Source organism: Pezoporus wallicus, unplaced genomic scaffold (genome assembly GCF_028554395.1).
Source record: "Pezoporus wallicus isolate ANWC-B61680 ecotype Strahan unplaced genomic scaffold, APGP_CSIRO_Pwel_v1 scaffold_6446, whole genome shotgun sequence".
Classification (NCBI taxonomy): domain Eukaryota; kingdom Metazoa; phylum Chordata; class Aves; order Psittaciformes; family Psittacidae; genus Pezoporus; species Pezoporus wallicus.
In genome coordinates, this window is record NW_026636264.1 from 4,346,396 (window position 1) to 4,373,362 (window position 26,967).

General features: G+C 36.7%; 1 protein-coding gene across 1 annotated transcript in view; it reads right to left on the reverse strand.

Annotated features, from left to right (window-relative positions):
- The window catches only part of DDX10 (DEAD-box helicase 10), a 169,869-nt gene that overhangs the window by 133,551 nt on the left and 9,351 nt on the right, over positions 1 to 26,967 (reverse strand). Inside the window, exons 6-11 of the mRNA XM_057399703.1 lie at positions 25,807 to 25,996; positions 23,682 to 23,808; positions 23,358 to 23,520; positions 21,697 to 21,781; positions 7,077 to 7,178; positions 2,022 to 2,109 (exon numbers count right to left, since the gene is read on the reverse strand). Coding sequence (XP_057255686.1) covers positions 2,022 to 2,109; positions 7,077 to 7,178; positions 21,697 to 21,781; positions 23,358 to 23,520; positions 23,682 to 23,808; positions 25,807 to 25,996 — 755 coding nt within the window. The remainder of the gene's footprint in view (positions 1 to 2,021; positions 2,110 to 7,076; positions 7,179 to 21,696; positions 21,782 to 23,357; positions 23,521 to 23,681; positions 23,809 to 25,806; positions 25,997 to 26,967) is intronic.

Below are 26,967 nucleotides of genomic sequence, written 5' to 3' on the forward strand. Positions count from 1 at the left end.
GTAATATGCTCTTCTAGTTTTCTATATTTAAATTTGTTTACATATTTCTTGGATAATAGTTTTAAATATTAAAACCCATCCAATTCAATTTATGTGCTGTTTTGACAGAACTCAGAGTAACAGGGTATGACTGGAATCTCAGACACATCCCTCTGGGTGTAATGAAGATTTAACAGACAGACATCACCTCAGTGTCCTAGCACCCCTACACAGCAACATTCAAACTAGCAAGAAAAACACATTCTTTTTTAAACCAGTTTTCAGAACTGGATGAATTGATTAAATATTAAAGTTACAAGAAATGCCAAAGGGCAGCATCAGTCCATAAGAGAAACTGCAAAGTTTTCAAAGAAGCCCCAGTCTGATTCATCCTCTCTACAAGCAAAGGCAGAGGAACCATGTCCTACCAAATGAACCATGAAGTTTGTTGAAACAATTAGCAATCAAGTACTTACTTTCTTCTTTTTTCTTTTTTTTTTTAAACAAAGAAAAATATTCCTGAAGTGAATCAACAAGCTAAGAGGACGCATGCCCTCAACACAGTAAACTGCATCCTACTGGAACTTCTGTGTGTAGCTGTGCTGTTTCACTGCTATCTGATCCATTCAGGTATTTATTTCTTACAAATGTCAAGAATTTGGCAGCTTGCAAGAGACAGGCTGAACAGCACAACATCCATGCCTTTGAGAAATCCAGCAACCCAGTTAAAGATCCAAGGCCAGAATTTTACTTGGATCATTTTTATTCTTTTATTCACTGATACATTAAGACTACTGGGGCACATTTGCCCAGTATGTCTGAACACTCATCATTAATTAAATCTTACTAAGGAGGAACACTTCTATAGTAAACCACTTGTCCATACATTAAGATTTTCAAAAACCGAATGTATATAAGTTTGTCTGTAAGATGACACAGCACTGCTACCCACAAATGAAAAACTGCAACAAAAATGGCTATTTTAAAGGAATTCAAAATTATTTTTTTTATCTGTAACACTGTCAGACAGCTCATGATTGATCTGATTCTTGTGCCACTTTGAAACTTTATCATTATCTTATTTGGCCCAATTCAGAATGGTATCTCTCTGCCTTTTAAGAGATCTTAAAAGGCCAGTGCCAGAAACAGAGGCTTGTTAGTGTTTTCATTCCAAGTAAGATGATGCTGACTTCCTTCTACTCACATCCTCCCCCAGCCAGATGCTCTGTCACTTCTGATACAAATTTGTGTAACTGCAACTTCCTGTGGCAGTTACAATTGACTACAATATGCCCCCAGTACATCTGTCCTGTGCAACTTTTGGATGAAGCATTCCACATGCTAGAAGTAGTTCTTTGTTCACTACAGAAACCTGGGATACCTAAACATCAAAAAGTACCCCCTCCCTTGATCTGCCAGCAACGCTGTGCCTAATGTCACCCAGAATGTAGTCGGCCTTCTTTGCTGCAAAGGCACATTGCTGGCTCAGATTTACCCTATTGTCCATTAGGACAACCTGACGCCCCAGGTCCCCTTCTGCAAAGTTCTTTTCCAACCATTTGGTCACAGCCTGTACTGGTGTATGGGGTTCCTCCTCCCCAGGTTCCGGTCTCAAATAGCTGGGAAAGACTCAAACAAAACATTAAAACCCCCTCCAACAGCTGAGAAGCACTGAACGCTAAATTAAAAATTACTTTCATATCCAAGACTCTAAAATAAATATGTCCTCAAGTATTTGCCTCAATTTGGGCTGGACAGCAGTAGGTCAGCTGGCTCTTCAGACATCAGTGTCATGAGCCCATGTTGAGCCTATGTCAACTTAAACAGGCTAGACAGGCATACTTACACCAACTGCTAATACACAGAATCATAGATTCATGATTACTGTTTCTACAGATGCCATTGTTTAAAAGTTAAAAAGTCAGAAAAATTCAGCAGCTGCAAGCACTATTTCTAGGGCATACCTGAGCAGGTCAGTTACGCCAACAGCAGTTCAATTTAACTAGCATACCTCAAGAGCTAGAGTGCAGCAGATAACTTACCCTTTGAGCTCTCTCTTTTAACTCCTGATCTTGAGCTAAGAAAGCTTGCATTCTCTTTTGGATGTCTGTAAGTTTTTCAGGATTAATTCTAATTAAAAAAAAAGAAGAAGAAGAAGAAGAAGAAGAAAAAAATTAGCTTTTATTATTAGACCATGCAAAAAATAAGCACCTATTAAGTTTTCAGGAGTATTTTCATGTCTTCTGCACTGCTTTAATACCCATTATTTATTACCACTCTGAAACAGCTTAGAATGGAACTGTATTAAAGATGAAGCATACACTCCTCAAACAATTAATACATAAAAGACAAATGGAAGCTCAAACTTTTTACCCAAAGACAGTTTTCAGTGAAGCCACAATCAGCGGTACTTCCTGAATTTATAAAAACACTGAGAAAAAAAAATAAATAGAAAAAACCATAATGAATTACAGTGCTACCTTATACTGAAATAGTCTTCATAACAAAATTCACAGCATTTTTGACAAGCTTAAATAAGATCCACTGCCCTGAGAATGCTGAAATTTAGGTACTTCTTTCTTACAGCCAGATGAGCAAAAATAAAGCACACTGAGATTAAACAAATTTAAGAGCTCCTCAAGATATTAATCAAGCGAATAAAGAAGAGTAACTATTACAGAAAATGCCATTAAACCTACTAGGAAGGTATACAATTCCTCTTCCAGACTCTGGATTTTTACACTTACACCCATGATACCTACACTAATCCAGGTTTATTTGCCCCTATCTTTTCTTATCTACTTCTGGTTTTGATCTGCTAGTACCACTCAAGTATATCAGATAAACTACCAAACATCATAGGAGGTTAGTCCTCAAGCAGAGGTCAAAGAGACGCACAGATTTCTCAATCTGGTCCTTGCTCCTGTGTGCCATGTTATCCTGCACTGTACAACAAAACACAGACTTTACCGAAGGAAGTCAAGAAAAAAAACCCAAACAAAATGATGTCTCTTCACATAGCAATAAGTCACTCTAAAAAACCATAACCAATTAAAATACAAGGTAAGAAACATTTTATAGTTATTTTTGTAATATAGGACATTATGATCATCTATTACTCTTACTAAATATGAAAGCAGCAATTACGCAAGGGGTTGGAGGGTATTAGTTTAATTTTTAAAGACATGAAACTCCCTCACCATTTCAATTTCTTATCTCTGCCAGATATAGGTAGTGGAAAACTGTAGTGAGCACAAGAGCTATGTGGCTACAGTTTTAGTGAAAGATCAAAAAGCCGAGTTCCAGTTTCAAGCCAGCACATAATTTGCTCTGAAAGTGTAAAGACTTAAGAAAACAAAAAGAAAGAGGCATAAAAAATTCAGTGGGGAACAAACTGACCAAGTCTTTGAAATGCAAAGGATGGAATGCACACAAGACACCAAAGATGGAAAAAGTAAATAGAAGGCTCTTCTAGATTTTAGTCTACAAAACAAGACTGAGAAGTTGACAAAATATTTATGATTCTAACAAAGGAAAAAGGTACAAATACAAAGTATACAACCTCACTGCAGAGGAAAGACAGCAGGAAGAGTAAAAAGGCTGGCTAGATGAAATCAAAATGTTTACAATGATCTGAAACTCAAGAAGAAAGCTTAAAGTAGGACTGAAGAAAAGTATAAAAACAGCACAAATACTAAGAGGACGAATACTAAGAGGAAAGGGACTCTTCATCAGGAAATCAGGGACTGTAGTGATAGGACAAGGGACAATGGGTTCAAACTTTAACAAGGGAGATTAAGGTTGGACATAAGGACAAAATTCTTTACTATGAGGGTGGTGAGACACTGGAACAGGTTGCCCAAAGAAGTTCTGGATGCTCCATCCCTGGCAGTAATCAAGGCCAGTTTGAATGGGGCCTTGAGCAACCTGGTGCACTGGGAGGTGTCCTGCCATGGCAGAGGGGGTGAAACCAGATGATCTTAAGGTCCTTTCCCACCCAAACCATTCTATGATTACATACATGGGACTATTTGGAGAGACAAACCTAAAAGCTAAACACTTCAATGAATTACCGTAACTTATAAGCTTGCCTAACAGCTAAGAACCAGTAAGCTAGAACCAGCTATGCAAAGACTATAAGGGGATTTTATGATATTGACAGTCCTTTTAACTAGGCTGTTTATTTCTTTTCTTACTTTGTGAGCACAGATCCCAAAGATAACCCCTTCGGAAGCAGCTTTTATCGTGTTACTCAAAACTGAATGCAATTAAGTAGTCTCAAGGTATGATTAAAAATAATTTCAGTTTACAGCTTGCATCAAAAACTTTGAAGTTATAGACTCCTTACAAGTATGTACATAATAGTGTATCATTTCAGAGTAATTTTTTGCTATATTAGAATGCTTTAAAATACAGTATTTGTTACTGCATACTTGCATTTTCCCTTGCTCTGTTTGAACAATGAAAAAGAGATACATTGTTAAAAGCTGTGAATTGACAGCCTGTGCTGATTAGAAAAGAATGGGATACTAACAAGCTCCACAGGGAGCTTATATTTAAAATTCAAAATTAAGGAAAGAGCCCAAACACTAGCCTTTGGAATAGGTGCTCTGGAAAAGCAAAAAAGTTCTTCCCCTCTCTCCTGTCAAGTTATGGATCTATTTTAAAAACTTTGTCTAAATGAAATAAAAGTGCTGTTTGCAATTCAGAAAATACAAAACAAGGAAAGTGACAGAAGACTGGTTCTTGTGATTCTTACACAAAATAATAGGCTAACTAGAACAGCAAAACACACACTTTGACAGTGATGTTTTAGAAACGTAAAACCTTCAGAATGAATTTCAAAAGCCTGCAGAGTTAAACCCTGTTGGCAGTAAGCAATGCTCATTACCTTCTAACATGTGAGTTAGGCTGTAAGACTCGAAATTCTTGAGAATCTAATATTACATGAATATGCACAAACCAGACCAGAAGACTTGAACAGAAGACCCAGAACATGATCCATGGGTTGATGCAACTTCTTCATTAATTTATCAACTGATAAAACATGCCATGGTTGTATTAATTGGGAAAGTGGCTAGAAGTAAACAACCCAAGCAAATCTGTGGTTAAAACTTTTGACGATGAAACTGGTTTGCAATCCAGAAGTAATTACAAGGAATTATTTATATTTTTTTTAAGGATTTTAGTTAGCCTCTTATTAGAATGATGCTAAAACCATTTAAGCCTTATCCACACTAGGCAGACAATTCTATGTAAAGAATTCCTCTTCATGATGATGTTACAAATACTAATAATGTATGTTTTGCACATACAAAACTGGATCTTGGGGCAGGTTTTTCAAATCTATTATCAATCAAAAGCCCTGACCTTGCTTATAATGACTCCAGTTCAGAATGTTACTTGAATGTTTTTATTATGGGCATATGTCTTAGTATCTTGGCAAAAGAATGAATTTTTGGGGTGATAGTCTAAGAAAAAAAAAAAAAAAAGAGGGAAAAAAAAAAAGCAACCAGAGAGTTTTCCATCAGATTAGCAAGAATGTGTTAAGAGATGCAGCCATGGATGTCTGGAGAAACACATCTAACTTGTATTATAAACAGAAGATGCATTTACTGGGAGGGAAATGAAATATTTGCCTTATTAAAATTGAATTATTATTCTGGTACAAAAATACTGATTTGGATTTACATGGGTAAATACAAGCTAAAAAGGCTTTTTTACCATTTTCTGTCATAAGCTGTTCAAACAATTAACTGCGTTACTCAAGAATTTAAGAGCTTAGGTGAAATATTTATAATGTGCATGAGATCAGATGTTTATTCAAATAAATTATTTTAATAAATATTTTAAGAAGGAAAAAGATGAAGTTTGGAAAAAGAGACAATTTGCTTAGGCTGTGGTGGTTATACAACAGATCCTTTTAAGGCACTACAATGCTTACAAGAAAATAAAGTATCTTATTTTAATTCAGTTTCTTTAATTCATTTCTTTACTGATATTGTCCACATTCAGTTGGGGGGTTTTCTGGTTGGTTTTTGTTGTTGTTGTTGTTTTTTTCTGTTGCTTGGGCTTTTTTTAACAGCAATGTCAAAAGAAAGCACTAAGCACAATTAAGACTTCTGGTAGTTCTTTGACTCCATTTTCACTGTTTCAGAAAGAGTTGTCTCATGTTTGAAGTTCACACATGTTCTAAACCAAACTGATAACATACATTTGACCAGAAAAGGTGTATTTACTTCACTAACTACTATATATATAGTTTGCTACATAGAAGTAGGACTCATAAGTGCAGTTCACAAGTGCCTCTGAAATGGCGTATCCTATACATCAAAAATACTTGAGAAAGTAAAACTAAACCTTAAATCTAAACCTTTTTAATTACGTTTAGTACAGCCTTTTGTACAGATAGCATTGGCATCTACAGGTATCCATCGGAATACTCTCTCTAGTAAGTAAAATGACCATTTAACCACATCTTTTATTTCCTGCTCTTTAACTGATTCAGAAAGATCATGACAAATTACAGGAATAGTATAGAACTAAGGAAAAAACAGGTAAGAGACACAAGAATAGTAACAAGCATAAGAAATATACAAGGACAGATTAAAGAAATTGTAATTGTTTAATCTGCAAAGAGAAAGAGGTAGCATGATAATGTTCAATTACATAAAAAATAGTTGAAAAGAGTAAGAGAATAAATCATTTCCCATATATTCTTGGCACAGGACAAAGGAAGTATTTCACTTAAATTACTTCCAAGGCTTATCAGACACTTGAAGAAAAGACGTTAATGGTAGGAACTGCTGCGTATAGATGAGATCACTTCAGGAAATTGTGAACACATTAATTGGCAAGTTAGAAAAGCATCTGATAAGAATGACTTGTGCAGCTCATCCTGCCTTTGAGAAAGGGATGGAATAGGTAATCTCTGAAGTTCTTTTCCTTCTACAACACTACCAAAACAAAATGATCCCCCTTATTTGTCCAGCTCCAGGCAACTCAAGCATTTTATTCCACCACAGTTTTTGTATGTGCATCACACAATATTCCTGTAGACAGAAAGCTGAATAACAAACAGACCATTAATCACTTACTTGATTTCACTGACGGGTACTTTCTTCTGTGCCAACTGTTCCACCATACCCTTTTCTTCTGAGGGAAGCAATACTAACAAAGCTTCACCACCTTCTTTGTACCTGGTGAGGGGAATAAAAGAGAGACCTCAAGCAAACATGCAAACAACACAACTTCTGTTAATGTTTTCAATATCCAAGAATTTATATTTGCTTCCTTAGAAGCATCCCAAAGAGGCAAAAATCCTCACTTCACAAAACAAAAAGAAGAGGTAAACCAGTTAAGTGACTTGATAATATCTCCACCTGAGCTTATTTCAAAATACATCTAGAGCTCTACACATCTGGGTCTAAGTCACGGATTCAGATTAGTGGATCTTTTCTTCCTTACATGAGAAATGTTAGTGGCAATCAAATGGCACTTGACCAAAGCTTACAATACTACATCAGGCTACTTGAATTCACCCTCTAGCAACAGGCAAATCTTAACACTTAGTAACAATTGAGTCTCCTCTGCATATCCTACCAGCAAAGAAAGTAAAAGCTAGGAAAGAGTGTCTTCACCCCAAACAACTACTTGCATATTCAATAGAGGCTACTCTTTCAACAGGTCACAAGGGCATCACTGAAAGAAAGGCATAAAACCAGGAGTTCTTTCATTTACAAAAGCAGTATTTAGGTGCAGAAGATATAATCAGACCAATCCTGTAAGAACAGTACCTCAATCTAGTATTCACTCCTCAGCGCACTTAACAGCCATGTCAAATATAGCCGAAGTTGGTAATTACTCAAGATACAGGGTAAAGCAACGTCCTGTCCTTTCTTTGTGTAAGAAAATTACAGGTCCTACTTTTAGCAATTTAATGAGATTCATGGAGTAAAAAAAAAGACCTACCAGCATCAATAAACAAACAAGACAGTGGGTTTAAGTCCTACTGCAGAAGCAGTAATGATCAGTTAGCATGTACGCATTATCTAGGCCCTTACCTATCATAACACAGATATTGTTTCCTCATTTACATTTACAAACAGTTCTTAAGAGTACAGATTGGTAGGAAAATAATACATGAAGTCCTCCATTACACTAAAAAGAAACAATACCACAGAATTTCAGAAAGATGACAAAACTGGACAGAATCCAGCTCACAACCAACAGATGAGAGCAATGGGTGGGAGAGAGCAAATTAAGAGACTTATAAATTACTATGTAAAGCAGCTCTAGACTGAAAAGAGATAGGGGGAAGTTCCCAAGCAGCAGCAGATTGTAAGCCTATACGTACACTTCTATGACTAAGTGCTCCACTTATTTGAAACAGAAAATTCTCTTTGTATTTTTTTTTCCAATTTTTCAATTTTAATTATTTTTCAAGCTGGTAAAACTTTCCATCCATCCTCAGCATATCTGGTTTGTCCTTTCTGTCTTCCTATAAGGAAAGTTAATGGTTTCTTTTATCTTTATTCCACTCTATTGCTATTTTACAGATCTTCAGCTTCTGTTAGTCCATCACACATTCCCTTGTTGGGTCTTTACTCCAATTGCATTCGCTCTTCTCCATCAAGAGAACCATTAAGGAAATGATACTACACCAAAGATATGAACTGGCAGCAGAAGAGTGGGAGTTACTAGTTTTTCTTTGATATCACAGAGAGCAAGGCTATGCCAGGATAGGTCACATAACTTTCCAATAAAAGCTCAGGAATGACAGAATGAAACACCAGTTCAGTCTGTGCATAGAAAAGGGAACGTTAAGTGCTATTTAAGGAAGTCTTAGAGTCAAGACTCTTTGGCTGAAGAGAGGTTTTCAACTGAAGGCCGGAGAACACAGAAGGGCATTCTCAGGCACACCAAACACAAACCATACCATTATATGATGAAAGTCATTTCAGCTGGAATACAGGAAGCTCATATTTCTCCAAGCATAAATAGTTCTCACTTGGCAAAAAACAGCACTGCAGAACTGTTTGAAAACTATAAACATTATCTGTCACAGCATAGTAAGCAATGCAAATAGCAACAAAATCTGCAGTTAAAACACTCTGACAGCTTTTATTACAGCTCTCTGCTTACATTTGATGATTTGAAATATCACAACAAAATGCTCTTGGATGCTTCCCCGCACACCTCCCAGTGCTATACATGATGAGTTTATTGACTGAATTTTAACGATAATTTTAAAAATTTTAGTAAGTGTTTCCATCATGGGATTTTAACACTTACATTCCAGACTTTCAGATTTTACACAGAAATCACACTGATACCACACAGGATATGCCTCTGTCACACACCAACACTGCGTAAGTTTACTGATTATATATGGTTTGGTAAGAGTACCATAGAAATGGTAAGACATTTGGACTTTGCCTGAACAATACTGCTTTAGGGATGTGGGTGACAGAGAGATACTGTATAAAAACTGTAACTATTTTAATCCATTTCATTAGCAGACCTAAAGTTTCTTAATGCAGAAATACCAGCTTCCACGATCTTTCTAAAAAAATGAGTTCTAAAGAAACCCATATATAAGTTTGGTTTAAGACAACTTTTTGTCTTTACCAACAGCATAGGAGGCCATTAAGTCACTGCTGACCACACATCCCATGAATGTTTGCACCCTTCACATAATAATTAAGATTGGGCACGACTTGCTTACATAGACCGAGTATACCTTCTAAGAAAGCTCTATGTATTTTAATCCAGCCATACTCTAGATGATACTTCCAAGAAGTGGGTGCCTGTCAGACACTGCCACTTGCACAAGCAATGAAATCCTGGAGAGCCACAGAACCTTAGAGGACTTTGCATTTTACGGCAAAAATTGATGATCACAGTTTCAAGGCAGCTAATTATTCATCAAAAGAACCTGAGGTCTCAGAACACTGCTGGAAAGAAGGATGAAAATATTCTCTTTAATCTACCCAAAGCCTGTATCATACAGGAAGACAGAGATAATGCTGTTAATACCAGTCTCTCACCGATTTAAGAGTATGGAGTAACACACAGCTCTGTTCTTCTCTTCAAAACAGAAGATATGAAAGGAATGGATTTCCTAAAAGAGTAACATGAATGTTCCAATACCTGGAAAGAATGTCTGTTTAGTGTCTTAATAAAAATCCTCCTCATTTGTCAAGATGACAAAAAAGTCTTGATCATACTATATAAACACCTACAAAGGATGTTTTTGCAGATTCTTTTAGTCAAAGGCATGAAGTGATTTGCGCTGTTTTGTAGCTTCTGGCATTTCTTACCCTGGGGTGCTTGACTTGGCATTCTTAAATTGTTGCTTTATTATATTTATTTTATTCAGTGTGCAACATGCTATGAAAGAACACTGTATTACAAATCATGGAAGAAATATCCATTAAGGGCCAGAGAGTGAAGATATCCTCTCTTGCAAGCCACAAAACCAAACTCAGGAATGATACAGTACAGGAAGTATCATTCTACGTTAGTTTTACTTTGATAGCTTTTCCTCAGTACCCATGAGATCACACTTAAAATAGGATGCAGGATAAAGATAAACCTCCAACCTGACCCTTGAAAGGTGTTCCCATGTGTTATAAGTGCTAAACACATTAAATGTCAAGTCAAGTATTTTTTCAGAAAGTACAAATTCAGAAGATGCAATTCTGAAGGCACATTCCACAGATGATCCAGAAAAAGAAAATAAGCATTAAACTTTCTATCTATAGACAACAACTAATTCCATGTTTACATTGTCTTGCAAAGTCTTTATAAAGCGGAAATAGTACTAGAGCCAAGCAAAGAAACAATTACATTAAAATAAACAAAGACACAGAGGTTTCCAAACACCTATACTTTTTCATATTTTGGCAACTACTAAGGAAAACAAAAAGCAACCCTAAAAATTTGTAAGATCTGATGCCTTCAGAAATTCAAAGGGACTAAAAGACATCTGGTAATCACTGATGCAGTGTAATCTTTTTCCTTGCCTACTTTGGAAACATTTGCCCTTTTACATGCCAGTATTTTAAATGTACTTGAAGTTAAGGAGTAACAGTCTTTGCCCATTTTTACATTGTGCAATTTATTTAATTAAACCAGACAGTTTAATATTAATGCTGCTCCTTAGGGCTAAATATGAAAATGAAATCATTATGGAATTGAGAAGGCTGAAAACCAAACCATCTTAAGTACCATCTGGGATGGTTTCTGTCTGTCCCAGTGGACAGATTTTGCAGAGACAGCAAAATATGAACCCATAAAAAGGGAGTTTTACTTGGATAGAGTATTATCGTATTTTTCAAAAAAAAGAACAACCTAGTAATGTGGTAGTAAGAAAATTATGGTTTTAAAGATAACCTCAAAAAGAGGTTGCAGTGGAAATTTCAGTTTTCCAAAATGTTTTCGCTCTGTCTTTCATATCAAAAGCTTCTATACTGGCAAACTTACAAAACTAGCAGAAACAGTAAAGAACACTTAGATCTTGTTTCTATCACAATGCCTAAAACATCAGAGAAAAGAGCAACTCTCAGTATTCTAAGTATTTAGCTCTCCACTAAAGCCAACAAAAGAACACTTATAGTAGACAGATAAAATCTTAAAACCTTTATGGATGAAGAGTCAACCTCAGCTAGTGAAATTCTTCAGGAGGACTACTTCTGCAGATGAGATGACATTAGGAGAAGTTCTCCCCACTCTCGCTCACTGCAGTCTTCAAGTTGTCCATCATCACTAAACTCATGTATCTGTCCTAAGAGGCTAATTCACTCTGGAGACTTATTATTCACTACATCTGCACCTCAACTGTGCTGGAGAACAGTAAATTAAAAACCTCAAAGTAATCAAACTTTCTTGCATGTGTAGTAATTGATGATATTACTCATCTTGTCATCTCCTCAAGGTGATCAAGAAACCAGAGCAGGCACACATCTTTGCATTGTTAATTTGATAGTCTCTCAGGATATCAGATACAACTCATTCTAATTCTATGGAAAAATGCATCTTGCTTGCAGAAAATCTTTCAGGGAAAAAACAAAACTAAAGCAAAAATAAAAAAAAATAAACAGATGATAAAAAAGAAAAAAAAAAAACACCAAACCAGTGCATACTTCCAGTTCTTATTTTCTAGTGTCTGTTGGTTTCAATACTTATCAGAAAGGCAAGTAACTTCTCTGCAACTCAATCTTTACTTAGAATCATAGAATCAACCAGGTTAGAAAAGACCTTTAAGATCATCAAGGCCAACCTATACCCCAGCACTGCCATGTCCACCACTAAATCATGTCAATAAAGACCTTATCTACATGGTTGTGGAACACTTTCAGTGACAGTGATTCCACCACTTCCCTGGGCAGCCTGTTCCAATGCCTGACCACCATCTCTGCGAAGAAATGTTTTCTAATATCCAGTCTAAACCTTCCCTGGAACAATATGAGGCAATTTCCTCTCATGCCACCACCTGGGAGAAGAGACCAGACACTTCCTCACTACATCCTCCTTTCAGGAAGTTGTAGGGAGCAATAAAGCCCACCCCTGAGCCTCCTTTTCTCCAGGATGCACAACCCCAGTTCCTCCAGCTGCTTCTCATGAGACATATTCTCCAGACCTTCACCAGCTTCATTCCTCTTCTCTGGACCCACTCCAGCACCTCAATGTCCTTCATGCCATGAGGAGCCCAGAACTAAACACAGGATTCAAGGTGCAGCCTCGCAAGTGCCAAGTACAGGGCACTGCCCTAATCCTGCTGGACATACTATGGTTGATACAGGCCAGGATGCTGTTGGCCTTCTTGGCTGCCTGTGCACAAGCTGTCTCATGTTCAGATGCTGTTCACCAACGTCCCCAGGTCCTTTTCCATTAAGCAGCTTTTCCAACCACTCTTCCCCAAGTCTGTAGCATTGCATGGGACTGTTGTGACTCAAGTGCAGGACACGGAACTTTGCCTTCCTGAACTTCATACCATAGGTTGCTGTCCAGACCCCTCTGCTGACAGGCCTGTAGTTTCCAGGGTCTTCCTTCCTGCCCTTTTTATAGATAGACTGGCCAACCTCCAATCTTCAGGGACCTGCCCACTAGACCAGAATTGCTGATAAATGGAGAGTGGCTTACTTAGAAGCAATGAAGCTGCGACAAATCATTAGCACTTTAAAGCAAAGGGTAGCAATGATATATTTACACTGACTGCAGATGAGAAAAAGGATGCCTACAAAGAAAGGCAAGCACCAAAGGCTGGACAAGAACAAAAAGTAAGAAATTATTTAGGACAATGTGGTAGTGGCTAAATAGAAGCAGAGAAAAATAGTTTAAAATGTAAAGAACCCCATTTCCCTAACAGAGAAACACAGAGTTGCCAACTAATTCCATACACAAAATCACACATGCATAAAAAAAACAAACAAGCAACAAAAACAAAGAAAAAACACTAAAATCAAGAGGATCATTTATTCACCAAGACAGAATCTATCTTAAACTTCTGCAATAAGATCACTCTGAACTGAGAGCTGGAATGGTGCATGAAGAAACTAATAGCATGGTGACGATTCAGCGAGGACAGGACAAGAAAAAATGCTTTTCATGCAGGCCAAACAGACATCCAATTTTTGCTAATCTTCACCTGTCTTAACCTACCCGTGATCAGATCCAGTCAAAGGCTGCACATACCCCTCACTGATACTATTATAGCAAACAATATTACCATTATCAAAAAAGGCAATAGATGAAAACATAGCATGGTTATTAATCAACTCCACCTTGCCATGCAGCTAGAGTTGAGCTTGTTCTAACTACATTCAGAGTAATTTTACATCCTTACCGCAACCATCATAACATACAGTGCAGTCAAATGCACTGTATTTGTCAGTGACACACGAGTCACAGTGATACCAGAATAAAATAGGAATGTAAACCATCTGATTGATGGTCATCAGGCACCAGTATTTGTTCTGCTGTAGGGCAGACATCCAGTACGGAACAAAAAAAAAAAAAAAGTTATGGGAAAGCAGTAGAGAGAACTATAAGGATACCCTGCATGGATATGCAGACCCTACCGGAAATGTTACACAGGTTGTCTTGAACATATGTATCGCAACATATTTCCCTAACATTTGTATTTCAGAAGATACAAGTTGATGCCAAATTTCAAGAGAGTTAAAGGCAGTATTTCTGCTTTGTTTGGCAAGAAAAAAATAATCTATTTTAAAAACTGGCAAAGGAGAAAATGGTATGATGAGATAATCGTAAAATTTGGAGACGGGTAGCAGATATAAAGATGCTTGCATTACAGTTTCCTGAACTGGGATTTCCCATTACAAAACAACTCAATATAAAGGAGGTGTTTCTGAAGATATTTACAATACATGAACATGCACTGAACCATAAGTATATACAAGTTTTATGCTTTGGAGGTCACACATCTTCTCCTGTACTCAAAAAAAAAAAAAAAAGTGGTTTGTTGCCTGGGGTTTTATTTTCATCTGTAACTTCATCAGGACTTTACCAAGTTGACTTTATTAAAGATCTAATTTTAGCCTAACTGGGCCAGGATGTATAGTATCAACATATGCTGTCATCTCATCTGTCAAAAGACAGAGAAGCAAGTAAGGTATCACTGCAGAACTTGTGAGCTTAAATCAAAGCCAATTCCTAAAATGTCTAGCATTCCAGGAGAATGTTGCTTCCAAACCAGGAAGCAACCTTCAGATACATTAGTATTGCAGAAACTCTCCACAGTAGATCCCTTCAGAGGAAGGAAATCAGGCACAGGGAAGACAAATCAATTTCTCAACTGTCTTGTTTCTCACCCAGATCAAATTTGTTAGACTTACCAGAAGTAACCAAAAGACTGCTTTCCTTAAAACATTAAGGTCAGCAGTTAAGCATTTGGAGTAGCATCAAAACAAAGCCCACTAAATTTACCTGATTTTGCATGTGCCTTATGACACAGTGTAATTATGTTACTTTCACTCTTCTTCCACTGGACCGTTTGTTCACCGTACATGGTTGCCAAACTATTAATACAGAACTATTTAATAGTTACTTCCACTCTGAAGCCAAATTATTCACCATGTAAGATGATCATTTATTCACTGCACACTATTCACATCCTTCTCAACATAAATATTCTGGAGCACTTTATTTTGCAACAGTCATGTTCTTTAAACCTTTGCTTACAATTTTAGTTTCCATAAATAAACCAGAACAAGACAATTCCATAGCATTGAATAACTCGCAAGTAAAAATCAAAAAGAAGCATAGATCCCTGCTTCTAGAGCAAAGATTTACCCCTTTAAAGACTGAAAGAATATGCCAGTGAAATTATATATGTATTCATGAATGTACACATTACTGCAAGTGAGACTTGAGGGGGGGGGGGGGGGAAGTGGCACATTACAGTTCTTCATCTGTTGTAAGAAATACTTGAAAAGAAAGAACCACCATCTAAGCATGCCAGTATACATCCAGCTTTTGTAAGGCAGTGACTTCTCAATCTATAGGTCAGCTGAAAACTGAACAATTGAGGTTAGTATAATAGGGACTAGAAAAAAAGTGAGTCAAGTTCTATTATTTCTGGCATGTAGTTTTTAGTTTAAAATTATTTTCAATTTGTTAAAACATTAACTACATTAGTGAAGGAAAAAGCATTTCATTGATTCAGATGTTTGTATTGCACTCTGTGTAAAGGAACAATAAGGCATCTATAAATATATACCCCAAGCATATCAAAACGGACAGTTTTATTCTGAGAAGACCTATTTCAATCTGATATGCATATGAATAAATCTATTCACCCACACAGTATCCTTCAACAAAGGAAAACTAATATCTATATCTACCCCTAAGGCCATTCACAGAAATACAATAATCCACAGTTCCATTTTAAAATTCAACTGTTAAATCTTATTATATAAGCTACCATTTTTAAACATATTTCTTAAACAAAGTAACAACTTTAGATCTTTCATACTGGGCACAAATTCAGGAAAACTTTGTTTCCAATCATACTACCTCCCCAAGCCTTCTGATGGGATGAGGACTGGTGAAATCTAAGCTTCGAACCAAGAAAACACTATTTCTCCAAGCCCAGGAGCAGAAAGAGGTTTTTTCTCTCCTGCGCATCATACCTTCTATGCTGCTGAATTTCTGCGCAACATGGCAATTTGTTATTCTGTTTTTACAAGTGACAAACGGGAACAGAATACAAATGCATGAAAATCAGAATTTCTATTCCATCTACATGATCAGTGGTCTCTTTCTGTAATAGATACTTCTCTTTAAAACAAGAAATCCTTAACAAGAGATCTGTGTGCACTGCTGATACTGTGTTGTATCATCTACAGCAAGTCTTCCCACAGCAGCCCAACAAAAATTACAAGAGACTAGAAAGGGTGCTTGTTATTCACAGCTGAGCAAACGCTGCAGACACCCTGTATTCACTGCTGGTTCCTCAATTCAGAGGGGGAGAAGAGCTCCTTCCCATGGGTTGTGAACAGCCCGACATCCCACAGAGCCCATACAGACAAACAAAAAGTGAACCGACTTCATTTTTGATTTTTGCTTTAGCTCACTTCTAATGCTTTGTTCACTACTATTTTCCCATTGCACAGTCTTCAGAGTTCAGTATCCCCAAAATCTTATCAGTAAATACTGCTATGAAGTAAGAGATTTGGGAGGTTTTATTTTGCCTTTCTCTGATCGCTTGAAACTCTTTTCCTTCTCCTGAATTTATGCCCATCCGTACCTACTGCCAAGTTCCGAGAACAATGCAACTGTGTTTTATTCATATCACAAAACCACAATCCCCTTCATTCAGTCGTAACTGGATAAGTGTCCTTGTTTGCCAGGCAGACCTAGCCACAAGAAATAACAGGCAAGAATAGGCAGTGGCTCACCAACCTTATCATGCTAGTCTCAGAATAAAGTGAATTCAAAAGGCCTTGGGAGGTTGTCTGGTCCTCCAGCCTAGACTATAAGCAATCAATTTTCCTCAGCAGCTGTGTCCACTCTACTGCATTAAAATGTACGTGCTTATTTATTTCTTATTACAGCTTGCAGTATGGCTTCATGTCATCAGGTAATAACCTTAGCCACTTATTATTTCAGTGTATTGGAATATTCATACCATGCCATTATAAAGAGAATTCTAATGGATAACACAGTGCAGTGCAGTAAAACTGCAGCACCACAGACCACTGTCAGGAATGTAGCTAGCTTACAGAGTTTAATTTTAGAGAATTTAATAACGTGAATTGCAAGTTAAATATGTGGTGTCAACAATTTCTTGTGACCTCCACCAGCAGCTATTTTTACTTAATTTGAGTTAGGACGATGACTTGACTGAAATATAATATGAGATGATCCAAATATTGCATTTATTTTTAAAGAAGCATCAGTAAAAGCACTTCAGTGGGTCTTAAATATTAAAAATCAAACAAGAAGCTGTCATATTGAATGTACTGCTTATTCAGGACCCAAGACATGTATCTTTGGGATATACTTCCCAATGAAAAAGGAGAAAAGAAATATCATCAAGTTTCCATCATTGAAAAAAAATCCATTAAGCCCCTCACATTTTGAAACACTTTATTGCCACTTGCAAGGATTATTCTAAAGGCTCATTAGTCTCACTTTCACACATAGATTGTGCAATTGCTTAAATAGAGCCCCAATAAGCATGCTTCAAAGCACTCTTCATGACAGAGTAAGATCATTATATGACCTGCCCTTTTCACCTCTCCAAAATTTGATGTGTGTGTATTGCTCAGTATTCACAAGGCATCAAAAAAATCTATAGATCTTTTAAGTCTTGATTCATACTTCTTGGCTCTAACCGTCACATCAGCCAGTACAAAGATGGTAGGCAAAACAGTACCTTGCTTTGGGAAGACAGAATTCTTTTTGTCTTCAGAGCATAATTATACCACGGGGAAAAAAGCACAAGTAGAGCTAGATGGAACATGCATGTCTGTATGAACACTGCATTTAAAAACAACAACAAAACTACAGCAGATTTCCAAACTCAGTTTAAGCATCTAAGAAACCTAACCAACTACTCTTGATTAAATACCATCAGAAGTCTGAGCCCGAGTCAGACCTAAATCCTATAAAGAAGTTCTGGACATACCACAAATGAAAACTACAGAGCAAAAATATTTATTCTGTTTAACCTTCTACTACCAGTGTTTAAAAAAATAAAGAAAAAAGGTAAAAACTAATACTCCTGACAGAAAACTCACTAAAATCAAGTACTAGTTTTCAATAGTCTCCTCTGAAGGGAAAGAAGAAAACAAAGCAGAAGGAGGAATGTAATGCTGAAAAAATATTAATTACTGAGACATGCCAGGATACAGGTACATCCAAAATACAAGATATTTATGCATGAATAGAAAGCCTAAATAGACTTTTCAGTGTCTTTTCTACTCCTCAATGCATTCATGACTGAAAGAAAAACATCCCTACATACATTTTTTTCATGCCATACAACTTACAAAACACATTTGGAAAAAAGCAAGGATCGATGTGCTTCAAAAATTATTATCCTCTGCTGTCCCCTAGTGGCACTGGAACTTGTTTCACAAAATTGATCAAAGAATATTTTTACCTGTAGGCTTCACAGGCTACAGAACAGAAGGCATTGACAGAAATTAAAGATCAGAAGAAAATAGTTTTGAAGACAGCTGCTACAAGCAGGTCTTTTACTTTGAATTTATGAAATTAAAAAACCTAGGTAAACACTGTGATCCAGTATTTTAGATTACAGACTTTTCTAAGATATTGTGTGACAAAAATAGAACCAAAATACTTATGGGCTTAGCCATGACACTGTCAGCATTTTAGAAATTCTGTTAGTGAACTAGTTAAGACTTTTAATGAACACTTTAATAGCAGGTGGAAGAAAGAGCTTCCAACCGCTCCAACTGTAGCATATCTTTCAAGTTTAGAACAAAAAAAAGAAAAGAAACAACCTCAAGATGCCAATTCTGCTGTAAAGTAAAAGGATTTCTGGACAAATCCCAGATTTTCTTGATCTTACTTTACCATAAATCAAAAAATGCAGGAGTTGCAATTTCTGTTCTTTAGCAGGATAAAAATGTAATTGAAATGCTACTTAGGGAACATGGTGGTCTTATCCACTTAAAAATCAACCAATTTGTTTCATCTTAGGTAAGGCTTTGAAAAACAGTAAACTCACAGAATCATAGAATAGTTAGGGTTGGAAAGGACCTTAAAATCATCTAGTTCCAACCCCCATCCACAATTATTAGTCAAAGTTTTTTCAGCCCCATCCACAAAATCATTTCTCTCTTAGCTTTCATATTTACTTTTGCATCACAAAATAATCTGCTTTCAGAAGTAAACAGTACTTGGAATCCCAGGTTTAATTTCAGTTTAACAGTCTCTTAATTAGCTGAGAGATTTAATTTAGCTTTCATTCTATGCAATTATACACTCTCATAAACCCATGAAAATTTGTCATTACCTCTAACCTCATTAATGAGGACTACTAAACTGCAGTTCAGTTCATTTTTATCTAGTTTCTGTAAGAAACACAAGCTTCTCACACTAACTGTAGCTATTGAAAAACAAGTTTCTTATTCAACACTTTTTAAAGAGTTCACCGAGAAGTACACTCTCAATTATCTACATTTAAAACTGCATTAGCATATTTACTTAGTGCACAGTATTTACTTACAACTATTTAATATCTCCTTTGTTGTATTTTCAAATATTTATTTCATGCTGTAAGTTCACTAAACAAATCTCTTTCCAGGACTGCTTTACTTTGAGGACGAGTGAGCCTGTATGTTTCTCCAAAATGAAAGCCCGAGGTAGGTATGTTGATCTTTGTATCAGATTAAGAAACAGAGATTACCCATAAAGCTTTTCCTACAGAAGGAATTTGTTTTCAGTATCAGCCACCACCCTGCCAGTTCAAACAACTTGCTAGGATGTACTCCCAATTTCCTTAAGGTCTGGCTAGTGAGAAATTCACATAAAAGGAAATGTGAACAACAGCCCAGAGAAGAAAGGAGCAGGCAACCTGCACAGCCCATGGCTTACGGCACAGACCATCAGCCACATTTTGTCTGAATCTGTCCCTCAAGCTATCACAGAAGGTTGTATTTAAGAAGCTGCTGAAGATGGACCCTTAAGATTGCAAGGCTAAATCCTCCTCAGAGTGACATTTTATTAAAAGCATTAGGGAAAAAGGGGGGTTATTCATCTTTATGTAACTGCTTCCCCTCTCTAAACCCACTTACAATACATCTTCTCAGTGTCTAATGAGAATCAGAAAAACGCCTGAGGATTGTAACTCCAGGGAGGTGCTTTAACCCAGCAACACAGCTCGGGAAGAGCCCAAGCCTCCAAGAAACTGCCAATTAAACAGTGCCAAATATATCGTTTTCCCTTCCATGATGACAATATGTCATAATGACACTATTACAAGTCTGTGTGGAAGCCACACAGATTTGGGAATAAATAAAAATAAGTAAGAAACCCCACAAACAAACACAAACCCCCAGAATTCTAAGACTATAAGCATTTCTATCAACTGGCACACATGAGATTATATTTAGATTTGAATTTAGCCAAATAGCTACACATAAAATTTGCTGGGTTTGTTAATAGGCAGGTTTGGGTTTTTTTTCCAAATGCACTTAAAAATTTATTATTTCTTTCTAATATAACAGATAAGAAAATAGAGAGCACAGAATAAAACAGGGCAGAAATGTTATTAATTACAATTAAAACATGGCTAGAATTTCCACATTCTGGAAGAGGGCTGGAAGGTACACACTCCCATAACAGTCACCAAAATTTAAAGCCATCTGATCCAGGAAGACAGATTTCAAAACCCTACAGTGCAGTGCTGATGTCCTACTCTAAGCAACTGCTCTCCTTAGATTTGACAACCACCTATACTGCACACCCTACTACAAACAAACTAAATTACGTACCAGACAGAATGCCAAGTCTTGCATTTCTTTCTTCAGATAATTGTGCAAGGGTTTTGATCTACTGAATTACATGCAGCTCCTATTTCTCTTAAAAAATCTGCTTCAGAGATCAAGAACCAGGTTTTTCAACAGTGTATCTGGGTAACTCCCTTCTATCATAAAGGCTTAACCACAAGCATTTTAACTAAAGCTATCCCAAAGAATGTAATTTTACAAACTACTCAGAAAATTAAAAATTTAACCTGTAATTAACATTGATTCCTTCCTTCCCAAGTTAATAAATACGGAAGATTTATTTCCATTCTTTTGAAGAGTCTTCAATGACACAACGAAATTGGATCCACTGTCTAAAGCCTAATTTATCTATAAAAGATGGTTGCAATACAAGCTTTTCCACTCACAGACATGCTCAACTCAGCCTTTGAGGTAATCCTGCCAAGTGCAAGAAGATTTTTGCTTCCTCACTATTAATCTTCCCTGATCAGATTAAACAACTAAGCGTACATTTTCTGGCTGCTGTAATGTGTCCCTGAAGCTTCACCAAGAAGTGATTACACCAAACCATTACTCTTATGTAATTAAAAGGGTCTTCTGGTGATAACAGCCTGCCTTTCTTTCCAAATTATATCTTGACTTTTTTTTCAAATGAGTCTTCACCCAATTACCTGTCCCTACAGTGATAAAGTTTTAAACATTAAAATATTTATGAAAAGTGAAAACAAACCTGGCTGTTCTTCCTACTCTGTGGATGTATGTGTTTGCATCTTCTGGACAATCAAACTGAATAACCCAGTTCACTGCTGGAAAATCTGTGTAAAGAAAAAAAAAAAAAATCGGACAAAATTTAAGCTCACTATACTCAAAATCCTACTCAAGTGCATCATATTGTATTGAAGTATTAATTCCTGTAACAACCATCACTTAGACCAATTTACAAACATTGGGTGCAACCTCTGAAATGAAAATTAATTGCATGTATTAGCATATCATAAACAGTCATTCTCTTCAAAGAAAGCTAAAATTAATGCTGTCTTCATTTCCTAAATTATGACAGTGCACTGAATGGAACATAATTTCACACTTGACAAGAACAGACATGCTTTGTGTGACACATACGATGAAACACCATTACATTTAATAATTAAATAATAATATCTGACCCACTTTTCACCTACAGGATTATTATTCTACACCACTGGCTTAGATGTGGAGAAATAGCTCTACCTCAGCTGTCCACATACAAAAATAACATAGCCCCTCTCAAAGACAGAAGGGTATACTGAAGCCTCACAAACAAGTCAACATTGAATATGAAGGATATCATTAATAAGAATTTTCTACCTGCTGCACCTCACCCAGCAGCAGTGTGTTCTGCACTGAATTAAGTTTGTGTTACTTCCCAATCAAGACTGCAGCCATGCTGTAGTGCACTATTATACCTAAACTCTAAACCCAGATAACCACACCCACAATAGATCCTCACCAGTGAGATTTCAGCAGTGTAGAAAGTATGAGAAACAAGTTTCCATTTCTGCCTTCAGTTTCTAGAGCACCTTCCTCCCCCCCATAGATTACTGATGACAAAACCTTACATTTGGACAACAGGGTTTGCTATCTGAAAGGCGGCTGCATAGACTCCTGAAAACAGTCTTGTGTCATACCTCAGTGCCTCCAAGTACTAAGGAAAAAAAATTTAAAAAAGGAAGAAAAAAAAAAAGTCCAAAGTATCCACTAAAAATATAAAGAACTAAATGAGAATTCAGCAGGTAATGACCAGAGGAAGAAACTCAAGCCAAAACAGGTCCTACAAATGCTCTTGCTTTTTCCCCTCATCTGTTTTTCCACCCCTTAAGAATACGTTCCTATAATGCCATTCACAGTTCAGACATTAAAATTTCTTCAGGTTTTCATTTGCACATACTGGTAGGTTAGTAATTTTTCATATCCTTTGGAAAAACCCCCATGATACAGGCACATAAGAAATACTTAAAACTGCTGAAACCTTGCCTTACGGCATGTAGTGAGTAAATACATCACTATTAACATTTTCCCTTGTTCCAGATACTTGTCATGGAACATGGCTAGAACAACTAGATCATCTACAGACTTAATAGTTACCACTGACTATCTTACTAAAAGAAGTAATTTCAAGACTATGTAGGTCTTTTTTGACAAAAAAAAAGAAAAAATAAACACGAAGTGGGCCTCTTAGTAAAGAACTCTTAAGAAGCATGTCTCTGACAAGACACCCTGATGAGCTCTTAAGCAAACTACTGCTTCATGTCTTACAAATCATGTTGGTCTTCAGAGCATAAAGTCTGATAAAAAATCTCAATAGAGTCAGATCATCACTTTGTGAAAGCCATTGCTTCTGTGGGTACATACCCAGACCACGAGCTGCAATATCTGTAGCAAAAAGTACTGCTGCTTTTTTCCGAACAAAACAAGTGTAGACTTCCATTCTCTTCATCTGCTGCTGCTTGCCATGGAGTGCCAGTACAGGAAGACCAGGCTGAAGCTTACAGAACACTCGGAATAGATACTGAACCTACCCAACAAACCAAGAAAAAATAAAATTTACCATGCAATGTTAAACTTATTAAGATCACACCCAGTATCTAGCAAATGACTTAACACATCAAATGAAATACATTTTTCTCCATCCTGGAGACCAGAGATGCTATGGAGGAAGGAGGGAAATAGCCATACCTCTTTACAGCTTGCAAAAAACACAATGCTCTTCTTTTTCAAGTGACTTCTCAGGAAGGAGTATAACATGTTTACTTTCTGCTGAAGTTCACAAACAACGTAGTTCTGATCCAAAGTCGCTGGGGTACTAAAAAAAAATAAATACATTCAGATATCGTTAGTTGCCAAAACATTCAAATGAGAAAGAAAGGAAGAGACTGTACAGCCATACAGTATCTACAGAGCTGCCTGACCTTTCTTTTATGTCAAAGGTGTCTGACAAATACCCAGAAAGAGGAGAAAAGAAAATGAGTCGGGATGGAAAATTCTCCCGCTTTAAGGAACAAGTCTTAGCAGCACCACTATAAAGCTACTCTTGAAAGAAAAATCAATTCCCTCACTAAAAGCCAAAGAGGAGGGGTGGACAGCTTTTGACAGTACTTCTAAATTCGTTTACTACTAGCAAGCCAAACTCCTTCCACAGCTAAGCAGCAACATTCAGATTGCCTTGACTTAAAATGCAGTTTTGTCTATTAGTCCTATTAAAGCATCATTTGTGCTTAAGGCAATATCAAAAGCACAGTTTAATCATGTACAAAAAGAAAAAAAAAAGAGCACTGATGTACTTCTACTGACTACACCGACATGCAAATTGACCTTTTAAAGCTCTGAACTGTCATCTTAACTCTCCATTCTTTAGAAAATAAGGGGTTTTATTTTATCTATCATATTTGCCCTAGAAATACATAAAAAGGCTCATTTCTACAGTCCCTCTGCTTCATCCTAAATAGTTTTCAAAATCACTTTACTAAGGATGGCCACCTGGGAGGATGAAATCACAAGGCACTGCTCCAGTTTCTATTCTACTGTTAAATTCGAATTATGCCACAGCACCTTTCACTTTGTAAATCTTTCAGAGAAAAGTGTTTTCATAAGGTAATAACCTACTACACACTTAATCAGTAAATTCTAAAACAAATACTTTTTTTATTTAGCTTATTATCTAATTGCACTCCCCTAAATACTTAAAAAATTAAATATACTTTAAAATAGTCTTCACAAAAAATGTGAGATCTGAGAAACAGATGTATAGTCAGTCCTCAAAATGAAGACTACATACTACGCTTGCACACCCACTTCTGATAAGAGGAAATTAACCATACTTTTTTTTTTAGCAATCATGCTTATTTAAGATGCCTTTGATAGCACTACTGATTAAAAAAAAATGGTATTTGCAGTACAATGCAGAGTTAATCAAATAAACTGTCTCAAGATTCAGCCTGGTTCTGCTGTTCATTTTGCTGTTTGCATTTCTCATTTGCTCTTGGGAAAGCCATGTATATCACTGTGCTTCACCTTCCTGCATTTTACATATGGAAATGGACATATGTCATAGAAGAGTAGAAAAAGAATCTTACATGTTCATAAGCAATTCTACACCTAGATGACTGAGCCCACAGGAATGCAAAGCGTTATATTCTTCATTTAGATTTCAAAAGAAAAAAATATGACAAAAAAGCAACATGTAAGTTTTTCATTTAGTGACACAGATTTTTTGAGCTTGGCAGACTGCTTCTAGCAAAGGCCTCCTATTCTGATCCAAATTATATAGCATAGATTTATTTTGTGTGCACAGAGCTGGAGTCCTCAACATGCACAGCAAACCCAGCACATAAGGAAGGCACAAGACTTGACATGAACTAGTTCATTTCCTTGGATAGCCAGATTTATCAAGAGCACACAGAACTGTACTTGTGCAACACATGTGGTGGTTCTGCACAGTAAGTATGCACATGCAGGAGGCAAGAAAGCCATACAACAGAAAAAAAGAGCAATTCAGAAATGAGTGCTACTAGAGCCAGGACACTACTCCATTCAGGCTATAACCCACTCTGGAGCTTGCTTCCAGTCTGAGAAGCTACCTGAGGAGCCACAAGAGAAGTGGAAATTCAGCCTCCCTGTAACAATTCAGCCAGAAGTACCACCCTCTTATGTGCAAATTCCTTGCTTTCAGAAAGGCACACAATGTGATCAGACACTGTAGAAAGGAGGAGGAAGCAGATCACAACTTCTGATTTAGGAAACTGACAGTCAGAGAAGCAGTTAAGTAAGATCACCATTTGTTTAATCCCTCCAGGAAACATACCTGAATTTGGCTTTCTCATGAACCCAAACATATTCTGGATCCTTCAGACTCAACCGTGCAAGATCCTTCACTGATTTTGTTTGTGTTGCAGAAAAAAGCAAGGTCTGGCGTTTCTTAGGTAGATTTTCAATGATTGCATTCATTGTATCAGCAAACCCCATGTCTAGAATTCTATCAGCTTCATCAAGAACTGAATTGAGAGAGTTGAGAAAATCTGGGTTGAGCTTTACTCATTTGAAAAAAAATAATATATTAAATTCATACAGTACAAAATTCTATGCCTACTTGAATTGCAGAGATTAACAGGATTCTCTTTGTTTATTCATGCATTCCATAAAATGTTTTTTTAAAAAGCAATAAAAATCAAAGCATTTCCCATAATCTATGCACTACAGCCCTCAGTCTCACACACTTTCACACACACTGACGCATGAAAGATGAGCATTTCAAGTAAACAGTTTAGTAATTTGCATACAGACTGCAAATTACAAACTCCCTGTTCTATTAGTGAAACAGAAGTATGGAATATAAAACAGTGCTGTAGCATTCATGACAGAGCAAAACAGACTCTCCTGTAACTAAACTGAATTTACCATTGAAACACAGGGTATAAACAGCATAGCTCAGAAACAAAGCTTTAAGAAAAGAGCCTATGTTTAATGCAATTCTTGTCTAACTGCCGTGAATTGTACTAAGTCTAGCAAGCATAATTTCACATTTTATCAGCTTCATTAGCTTCTTAATTGCTTCCAAGTTCCTCAAGCTATGCTAAAGATTAGGCAGTTCTTAGTGGCAGGCAAACCATTTCATTACACTGATTTTTTTATTCAGGTTAGAAAGATGAAAAGAAACAATGCTAATAAAACAATGAAAGGAGCAACAATCTGTCTTAACATTCAGAGGAAAGAATTTTTTAGAACTGGCCCAAAATACACACATTGCAATAGGCATTCCATATAGTTAATTATGTCGGGAAAACCACAAGAGCCATAGCCACAAAGGAGAGGCCAGCACTAGCCAAGGCCTATCTAAAAGATTATATAGGACACTACATTCAATTTTGGGTTCCTTACTACTTGTTCACCTACTTTTTCTTATCATTTTAATGATGATGATATCGTTTCAGGTATCATGAAACATGTTCAGCAACTCTTCAGAGAA